The sequence below is a fragment of the Passer montanus genome, unplaced genomic scaffold (assembly GCF_014805655.1).
Source record: "Passer montanus isolate IOZ18808 unplaced genomic scaffold, ASM1480565v1 scaffold316, whole genome shotgun sequence".
NCBI classification, from domain to species: Eukaryota; Metazoa; Chordata; class Aves; order Passeriformes; family Passeridae; genus Passer; species Passer montanus.
The window spans coordinates 7,820-17,228 of NW_024367886.1; the positions used below are offsets into that span (position 1 = coordinate 7,820).

The window sequence follows — 9,409 nt, forward strand, 5'->3', positions numbered from 1 at the left end:
CTAGAGGATTTGGTGTGGTCTTGGAGAAATTTGGGGGGGTCTTTGGGAGGATTCTGGGCAATTTTGGGGGGTCTTGGAGGGGTTTTGGGGGGCAATGAGGGGATTTGGGGGGTTTTTAAAGGATTTGGGGTGATCTTGGGGTTTGGGGAAGCAGTGAGGGGATTTGGGGTGGTCTTGGAGGGGTTTGGGGGGTCTGTGGGAGGTTTCTGGAGGATTTGGGGGGGTCTTGGAGGGTTTGGGGAGACATTGAGGGGTCGGGGGGGGCTCTGTGGGATTTTTGGAGGTTTCTGTGGTGCAGTGAGAGGATTTAGGGGTCTCTGGAGCCTTTGGGTGGTCTCTGTGGGGTCGGGGGGTGCTCTGTGAGTTTTGGGGGGCTCCTGACCCCCTGTGCCCCCCCAGCACGCCGGGGACCTGGGGAACATCTGGGCGGACGCCGAGGGCCGGGCGCGGTTCCGAATCGAGGACTCGAGGCTGAAGGTGGGAGTTGGGGGCTGGGGGGGGGTCCAGGCTCTGCCCCACCACCGGGGAGGGTCTGTCCCTAAATCTGGGGGGGTCCCTATGGGGTTGTGACCCCCCAGATCCCCCTCCCCAGGTCTGGGACATCATCGGCCGCTCCGTGGTGGTGGCCGCGGGCGAGGACGATCTGGGCCGGGGGTCGCACCCGCTGTCCCGCGTCAACGGCAACTCGGGCCCGGGGTGAGCACTGGGGGGGCTCTCGAGGGGGGTATTTTGGGGTGGGGTCACCCCCCTGACCCTCGCGTGTCCCCAGGCTGGCCTGTGGCGTGGTGGCTCGCGCGGCCGGGCTCTTCCAGAACCCCAAACGCGTCTGTTCCTGCGACGGCGTCACCCTCTGGGAGGAGCGCGACCGCAGCCGCGGGGCTCCCCCGGGGACCCCCGCCATGGAGACCCCCAGCCCCCACCTCTAGGAGCCCCCCGGGACCCAATAAAGAGTTCGGAGCCCCTCGCTCGGCAGCTGCTGCGGCTCCTTTAAGAGGGGGCGTGGCCAGAGCTAACGAAGCGTGGTTTAACGGAGAGATGGGCGGGGCTAACGCGGCGGGAAAACAGGGGGCGGGGCTCGCGCGCGCGCGGTGCACACGGCACGCAGGCGCGCTGAGGGAGGGCGGTGCGCACGGCACGCAGGCGCGCTGCGCACGGCGCCGCCCCCGCCGCCCTCAGGAACCGCCGCCATTTTGAAGCCGCTGCCGCCACTGCCGGTTCTGTCCCCGCCGCGCTCCCCGCCGCGATGCGTCCTGGCATCAAACTCTTCGTGGGCAACGTCCCCGAGGAGGCGACGGCGGAGGAGTTGAGCGAGCTGTTCGCAGGCGCCGCGGGGCCGGTGCTGGGCGTCGCCCTCATGAAACAGTTCGCTTTCGTGCACCTGCGGGACGAGGCGGCGGCCGCGCGCGCCATCTCGCAGCTCAACGGGCACCAACTGCACGGGCGCCGCATCGTGGTGGAGCCATCCCGGCCGCGCCCCACCAACACCTGCAAGATCTTCGTGGGGAATGTGTCGGCCGCGTGCACGAGCGGGGAGCTGCGCTCGCTCTTCCAGCAGTACGGGCCCGTGGTGGAGTGCGACGTGGTGAAAGGTACCGGACCCGCCGCCGGGGCCGCGCGGCCCCCGCCGCCCAGCTCGGCCCGCGCCGCCGGGTGACCCGTGGCACCCGAGTTCCGTCCGACTGCGGCGTCGCCCCCGCCCGGACCCCGGCGCGGCCCGGGCTGGTGGAGCGGGGGGATTCCTGCCGCCTCTCCCCTGCCCCGAGCGGGGCCGTGCGAGCCCGAGTGAGCTCCCGTAACCCCCCTTCTGCCAGCCACGTCCTCCTCCATCGCCTCCGCCCGCCCCGGCCGGGGCGGTGCGGGCCTGTGTGGGCGGTCCAGCCCCCTTAACCCCCCTTCTGGCAACCACGTGTCTTCGATCGCCTCCCCCGGGCTCAGGTGGGGCTGTGCCAGCCCCTGACCCCCGTAACTCCCCCGCTAACCCTTCTCCAGCCGGCCTCGTGCTCTGCAATCGCCTCCCCAAACCCCAGGTGGGGCCATATGAGCTCGTGTGGGCTTCCCAGCCCCCTCAATCTCCACATTATCTCTTCTCTAGCCAACCTCTTCATCTTCCCTCACCTGCCTCAAATGGCCCAGGTGAGCTCCCCACACTCCTGAACACCCCCTTAACTCCCTTCCTGGCAGCTTTGTTCTGTGCCCTCAGCACCCTCAGCCTCGGGGGTGTGACCCCCTGCCCACTGCTGCCACCTCGGCGACCAAATCACCCCCAGGCCACAGCCTGGGCTCCACAGACACGCTCAGACACGGAGCAGGGACATGCACAGAACACCCCGTGAAACCCCCGAGGGATTCAATGGCTTCGCATTGGAAACCCCCAGCACAGCCTGGTGGGGTCACCCACCTCCCCCAGCTCAAGTGTCAGCCGTGTCACACTGATGGACTGACGAGTGTCACTCCCCTCTCCTGACCCTGCTGTCATCTCATCCCTTCTCACCCGACCCTGGAGCCCCGGTGATGTCCCCGCAGTGCCCCGTGTGCCCCTGCCCACAGGAGGGGGACGTTGTTCCTCTGTTCTCTCGTCCCAGGTCACAGTCGCCAGCACAGCCCGGCAGAACCTGCCCCGCGTCCCCTCAGGTTTGGGGGTGCCATGGCTACCCCCAGGGTTGGCAGCAGGGCTGGGGGTGACATGGAGGGGACATCTCCTCTTTGGGATTCCAGAGTGGGACATGTGGATGTGGGACAGGAGCCAGGGGAGTGGGATGGCACCGGGAGGACAAAGGAGAGGGTGACATGGTACTGATGCTCAGAGATGGGATGGGTTTGCTTGGCCAGTGATGCTCCCAGCACACCACACACCCTTGGGTGGATTGTCACTGGTTCTGGTGGTCTTGGTCTGTGACTGCAGGGAAATACCACAGGGCCGATGCCCTCCTGCCCTGTGCCAGCCCCGGACCCGTCATGCCACGGGGGTGATCCCCGACCACCGTGGGGGCATCCAGCCCCCAAACCTGCTGGGCCAAGTGCCACAGGCGGCCACCAGAGCTGCCACCAGGTCCTGCTTCCCCGCTCCTCACTGTCCTCAGACGCCTTTGCGCTGCCAAGCCACAGTTGTGCCCTGTGGCACTGGCTCCTTGCCATGGCTGGGCACTGATGGGGGGTGCTCAGGCCCTTCCTTCCCTCCCTCCTTCCCTCTTCTCCCTCCTTTTCTTCTCTAAGTCCCTGTTCCGGGGTTCCATCAGTCCATCCCTGTTCCCTTCTCTGTCCTTGTCTTTTTCTGTCTCTTCTTCTCCTCCCTTTCTCTGTCCTGCTCTCTGTGCTGGCGCCGGTTCTCTCAGCTTTGCTCCGCTCACTGCCAGGACGTCCCATTGAGCCCACGGTGCTGGCACTGCCAGCCCAGCCCGGGCCCTTCGTCCCCATGTGCCAGGGAGGGGCTGGGAGGGGGCACAGGAGGCAGAGCCTGGGGGGGCACGGAGGGAGCCAGGCGGGCTGGGGGAGGCTGTGAGCTGGGGGACGCCGGGTGGGCTGTGACCAAACGAGCGTGGGGCAGAGCCGATGGTGCTGGTTGTGTCTTCTCCGGCGAGCGGGGCCGGCAGCGCCGTCCCAGGGCCAGCAGCGCCCGTCCTGCGCCCGTCCCGCTGCCGCCGCACGGCTCGTTAGTGCCGGCTCCTGTAACGAGTTGTGTTTTCTCCCCTCACTGCTCTCTCTGCTGCTTTGTCAGACTATGCCTTTGTGCACATGGAGAACGAAGCCGATGCTAAAGTTGCCATCGAAAACCTAAATGGGAAGGAGGTGAAGGGGCGCCGGGTGAACGTGGAGCTCTCCACCAACGTGCAGAAGAAGGGCACGGGCCAGGCGCCGCCGCCCGCCCTCGGCGTCGACAAGACCAAGCGCATCGGCCTCGAGTACCGCGAGAAGTTCCAGCCCAAGATCGAGGGCTTCGACCAGCAGCGCCGGGCGGCCGACGCCGCCTTCCCCTCGGCCACAGGCGCTGGCTATGCCACCACCCCCTCCCTGTACGATTACCAGCAGCGCTTCGGCGCCAAGTACGACGCCTTCGATGCGCAGCCCCGACCCGCCTCCCCCACCTACTTTGGCAGGGACCGCAGCCCGCTGCGGCGCTCGCCCACCCGCGCTGGCTACGCGGCGGTGACGCTCCCCATGACGGCGCAGCCGGCCGCCTACCGCGCCCAGCCCTCGGCCTCGCTGGGAGCCACGTACCGAGCCCAGCCCTCAGCCTCCCTGGGCGTGGCGTACCGCCCACAGCCCACCACGGGCCAGGCCGCCGCGTACCGCGCGCAGCCCTCGGCCTCGCTGGGCAGCGCCTACCGCTCCCAGCCCTCGGTCGGCTCCCTGGGCGCGGCGGGCACTCAGCCCGCTGCTGCCAACTCCCTCGGCTCCTACAGCGCCCAGCCCGCCGCTGCTGCCTCGTACGGTGCGCAGCCCGCGGCCGCCAACTCCCTCAGCTCCTACGGCGTCCAGTCCGCTGCCCTGGCCTCTTCCTACAGCGCCCAGCCCGCCTCGGGCTACTCAGCCGGCTACAGCGCCCAGCCTGCCATCGCTGCCTACGGCGCCCAGCCCGCTGCCGGCTCTGCCGGCTCCTACAGCACCCAGGCCGTGGCTGTGCACGTGGCGTCCTACGGCACCCAGCTGGCCCCAGGCTCCTACGGCGCCCAGCCCATGGATGGGCACGCCAGCTCCTACAGTGCCCAGCCCGGCGCAGTGCTGTCTGCTGGCTACAGTGCCCAGGCCGTGGCGGTGCACGCCAGCTCTTACAGTGCCCAGGCCGTGGCAGGTCACGCCGCCGCTGCCTACCAGCCTGTGGCCGGCCACTCTGCCTCCTACGGTGCCCAACCCGCGCTGTCCAGCTCGTACGGCGCCCAGCCCAGCGTGGGCCACTCAGCCTCGTATGGAGCCCAGCCCGCCACGGGCCTGCCCGCGTCCTACGGCAGCCAGCCCGCGGCCGCCGCGCTCCCCGCTGGCTATGGCGCGCAGACGGGCTCCTCGCTGGCTGCATCCTACGGCAGCCAGGCCGCCGTCGCTGCCGCGTCCTACAAGGCGCAGGCCTCTGCCCCGCTGACGGCCGCGTACCGGGCGCAGGCTTCCGGCGCCATGGCGGCCTCCTACCCCGCGCAGCAGCCGTCCTCCACCGCGCTGGCGGCCGCGTACCGAGCCCAACCAGGCAGCGCCTACGACGGGCCGAGCCAGCTGGGGCAGCCGGCGGGCTCCTACCTGGGCCTGGCGCAGGCCGCCGCACCGCCCTACGAGCGCACCCGCCTCTCCCCGCCTCGCAGCGCCGCCTACGACGACCCGTACAAAAAATCGTCCTCTCTGGCTAAAAGGTACGGTGCCGGGCGGGGCACCGACCCCCGCCCCTGCCTCCCGCTGCTCGCCGGCTCACCGGGCTCCGGCACACCAGTCGCAGCTTGACCGGTGCCGTGTGGCACCGGCGCGGCTCGCTATCGCCCGGCGCGGTGGGCGCCATGGCTCCGCTCGTGCCGCGCAGATCCCGGGGAGGGGAAGGGGCTTGGTGTGGGTGAGGGGAGGCAGTGACACACAGCGGGGCCTCCATGGCATCCGGTGTCCGATCCTGACCTGCGCCGGCTTTGCCCATCGCGATGTGTCCCCAGGTGGGACACGGCACCGCCAACAGTGGCAGATCCAGGTGTCGTCCCGCCCGGCTGATCCCCCTCTCTTCTCTCGCCCAGGTACGGCTCCGAGCGCCGTCTGTCCGAGCTGGCCGATTACCGGCGCTTAGCGGACTCGCCGCTGGCGTACCGCCGCTCGCCCACCAAGTCCCCGCTGGACTACCGCCGCCTGCCGGACGCGCACACCGAGTACGCCCGCTACTCGGGCGGCTACGGCGACTACCTGCCCCCTGCCCGCATCCACTCGGGCTACCAGCGCCGCCTCTGAGCCGGCCACGGCCCCGCTCGCCGCCCCGCTGGGGCATGGACGGTTCTTTTTCAGCCGATTCTTTCTGGTTTTGCTGTTTTGAGTTTTTTAGAAGGTTCCGCGGTTACGGTTGGCAGTGGCCGCATGGTTCATCCCCCGCTGGTGCTCGGTGCCGGTTCATAACCCGCCAATGGTTGCAGCCATGCGGCTCAGACTCTTTTATACCATGAGTTGTCCCGTTTTTTGGGTGAATTCCCCGTTTCCAGCGTCAGGCCGGCAGAGTGCCGGCAGTTTTTTATGACTGTAAATAAATGCTGGGGTCTGCTCCGGTTCCCGACGCCTCCTGCCTGGTTCTTTCCCAGTCCTGGGGCTCCATTCCCACCCCTGGGGACACCTCCCAGTGCCACCATCACCGCCCATCCCAGGCTGATGCCGCTCCTGGTGCTGGAGCTGCTTTCCCACCACAGAGGAGAGGATTTGGAGGATGAGCAGTGTTCAGAGCTGGCAGCAGGAAGTGCCAGACTCAGTTCTGCCATGACACCACCGGACAGGATCACCAGCACTGACCTGTGCTGGGGCTTGTTTTGGGTGAGGAAAGCTGGTTTTGAGGGGTGGTGCGTGCCATGCCGGGTACCACCGCCACCACCGTGACCATTCCTGCAGGTGTTTCCTGCCCCGTTTCTCCCCAGGGACCGGTCACAGCCCAGTCTGGCTGTGCCATGGGGGACAGCCAAGACTCATTAACCACCACGGTAACTATCGAGGCATGAGGATCTGACGCTTCTCCCCTGCTTGCCAGGATGGCCACACACCCCTGGGCCTGGCCCCAAATCCCCCAGGTGTGGCGATGGCAGCACCCACGGGTGACCATGGCACCAATTGGTGCTGGCAAGGCAGAAATGGCAGCATCACCAAAGGCATGTCCTGGGCTTAATGACGTTAATTAATGAACACCGACAGGCAGGAACAATCCGGGCACAAATGAGCCACTTTGGGGACAAACAAAACAGTCTGTGGACTAATTAGCCCTGGGCAGGTTAAGGGGAGTAGGAAGAGCTGGGGGTTAAAGCTTCTCTGTCACCCCTGGGTGCCCCTTTGGGGGGCCCCAGGACTGTTTTGGGGGTGTCCCCATTTGCAGCAGCCCATCCCTGGGGGCTCTGGTCTGCATGGGCAGAGCCAGGCAGGGCACAGGCAGCACCGGGGAGTCCAGAATGTTCCGTGCCGTGTTCTGAGGGGACGTGAGTGCAGAGAAAGAACCGGGGGCGGAGCCAGCGCCGTTTGTTAAAAATTTTGAGTTTTTATTTTACCGGAAAGTGGGGTCAGGGGACTCTAAATCACTCGGGGGGTTCCACCCCCGCCGGCGCGGCGCGGCGGCCTCCGGTCAGCTACAGCGTTGGGCTAAAAACCTACCACTGGATTATCCACCCTCTTAAAAAATAAAGGAAAAAAAAAAAGGCAAAACGACGACTCGGGAAGAGCTCCGGGGGAGTGAGGGGGCGGCGAAGCAAAGCAAAGCTGGCGCTGGGGGACGGCTGCGGCTGCGGCTGCGCGCTCACACCTGAGCCTGGGGTGGGGACCCAAAACTACCTGGAAAAGCAAAATCCTGCCCAGGGGGGCGGGGGAAGCTGGGGGAGGGGCTGAGCTAATCCTGCCCGGGCGGAGGACGAGCCGCGCGTCCGTAAGGAATGGGCCCGGGAGCGGCACGCGGCGGCGGTGGCACCCGGCGCGGCCCGAGACGCGCGGCGCCGAGTCGGCGTGCGACGGGACCCCGACGTCCAGCCGCACAAATCTTACCTGTAAGAGAAAAGAGGAGTTGGCGCAGGTGCCCCCGGGGCCGATCTGGAACTGTGCCGAGCCCCGGTGCCCTGGGGAGCTGGCAGCAAGAGAGTCCTGATGTGGAGCAGCAGCGGGGCTCCGGCCCCCTCCGACCCTGGGCCCACCACGACCTGGGCACAGCCTGAGCGAGCAGGAGCTGCCCCTGGGCCGGGGGCTCTGTGGGAACCCCCCACCCCGCAGGGACTGTGCCGAGACGGTGCCCGGCCCAGCAGGAACGCGAGTTACAGCCATGAGAGTGACACCAGCACCGCTCCGCTCACCACGGCACCTCCTCACCACAGCTGGGCTTTAACGCCCATGGGGCCTGTCCGTGTCACTGTGACCTGTCACCCGCCTCAACCTCAACTGGCACAACCGGGACCACCGGCAGCGGGGCCCCCCCGCGGTGCCGAGAGCCGCCAACGCGCTCACCTCCGGCTCAAAAGGCGGAGTATCGCGCCCGGTCCGCGTACGGGTCCCGCCCGAAGCGCTGCATGTCGTAGAGGGACGCCCGGGCCACCGAGGAGACGGGCGACAGCTGCCCACGCTCGTACGTGTACGCCTCTCCAACGGTGCTGGCCGCGGCGGCCGTGCGGCGCAGGGGGCTCCTGTCCCGGGTGTAATACGTGGAGGACGCGGCGGCGGCCGCGGCGGTGGCAGCAGCGGCGGCGACGGCAGCCGCCGCGCCCGGGGTGGGCAGCAGCGCTCGGTCGTACGCGTCTAAGGTGGTGGGGATGCGGCCGGCCATGGCCGTGGTGGCGGCCATGGCCGAGGACTGGACTTGGGAGTACTGGGCGTACTGGGAGTACTGGGCCATGGTCTGCTCCGCGTAGGCGTCGTACGCCGAGGCCGTGGCGTAGGAGCGGACGCGGTAGCGCTTGTAGTAGTCGGCCATCCCGCCGTAGGCCTCATCGTAATACACGGTCTCCCCATAGCCCGCGGTGTAGGGAGTGCGCACGGCTCCGTACTGCTCGTTATAGGCCTCGGCAAAGTCCGCCACTTGCCCCGGGCGATCGACCGGGCACTCCTTAGACCAGTGCCCCTCCTTCCCGCAGCGGTAGCAGCCGCTCTTGTCTCCCATCCCGGGCGCCGTCCGCAGCCGGCTGGTGGACAGCTGCACGCGCATCCGCTTGCCTTGGGGAGAGACGCGAGAGGCAGGGTCAGTGCGGCCGTGCCGGGGCACCGGCGGGACAGGACGGGACCGGCTGCCACCCCCCCAGCCCTCCGCAGCCACCGGCGCGGGACCGAGCGTGAGCCACCAGATGGACGCTGGACAGCAGCTGACCGGGACGTGCTGCCACAGCCGAGCACGGCCACACCGGCCAGCCCGGCAAACCCCCGTCAGCCCGGGGTCGGACCCAGCACTGCCGGCCCCGTGTGACGGCAAAGCTTCGCGCCGGAAAACGCCGGAGCGGCGGCGAGAGGGATGCGACACCGGGAAGCACCCCGGAGCGAACGGGGCCTGGCCCGAGCGCGGCACGAGGCAAAGCCAAGCGCGGACGCGGCCGGGACAGCTCTGGGTGCAGCTGCGCCGGCCCAGCTGGGTTGCTGGTTTTTGGGGAAGGCCCGGAATGGGGGCGGCGGGACGTGTGGAGCCCCAGCAGCACCGGGAACGCCCGGTCCGGCCCCGCCGCCACGTGGGTGAAGCGCCGGACGCCGCCCTGAGCACCCGGCCGGGAGACGCGCTCGCCATCACCGCCGCCAG

At 68.2% G+C, this 9,409-nt stretch overlaps 2 protein-coding genes across 6 annotated transcripts in view; one reads left to right on the forward strand and one right to left on the reverse strand.

Moving 5' to 3' along the window:
• Positions 1–321: 321 nt before the first annotated feature.
• Positions 322–6,222, forward strand: LOC120504952 (RNA-binding protein 14-like). 2 transcript variants are annotated; one of them, XM_039714932.1, is made up of 5 exons: positions 322–477; positions 593–696; positions 770–1,589; positions 3,716–5,336; positions 5,703–6,222. In XM_039714932.1, exons 3-5 carry the CDS (start codon positions 1,244–1,246, stop codon positions 5,908–5,910), a joined length of 2,175 nt encoding a protein of 724 aa, XP_039570866.1. In that variant the 5' UTR covers positions 322–477; positions 593–696; positions 770–1,243; the 3' UTR covers positions 5,911–6,222. The 2 variants fall into 2 exon arrangements, with proteins under 2 accessions (XP_039570866.1, XP_039570867.1); XM_039714933.1 differs by lacking the exon at positions 3,716–5,336.
• A 941-nt stretch (positions 6,223–7,163) lies between these two features.
• Positions 7,164–9,409, reverse strand: part of LOC120504953 (RNA-binding protein 4B-like) — a 3,570-nt gene continuing 1,324 nt past the window's right edge. For 2 of the 4 annotated variants that reach the window (XM_039714938.1, XM_039714939.1), the window contains exon 3: positions 8,387–8,838. Coding sequence is in view for 2 of the 4 variants with exons in the window: in XM_039714935.1 (XP_039570869.1) it covers positions 8,144–9,397 (1,254 nt within the window). In the remaining 2 variants the exon portion in view is untranslated. Of the gene's footprint in view, positions 7,684–8,136; positions 9,404–9,409 lie in introns of those variants that run through there. The other 2 variants (XM_039714936.1, XM_039714935.1) reach the window with 2 other exon arrangements.

Bases quoted from the DNA above. Each gene is read 5' to 3' on its own strand.
- LOC120504952 (XM_039714932.1), top strand. From the start codon at position 1,244: ATGCGTCCTGGCATCAAACTCTTCGTGGGCAACGTCCCCGAGGAGGCG. The intron at 1,590-3,715 runs GTACCGGACCCG...CTGCTTTGTCAG, and splicing joins GGAGTGCGACGTGGTGAAAG to ACTATGCCTTTGTGCACATG. The intron at 5,337-5,702 runs GTACGGTGCCGG...TCTCTCGCCCAG, and splicing joins TCGTCCTCTCTGGCTAAAAG to GTACGGCTCCGAGCGCCGTC.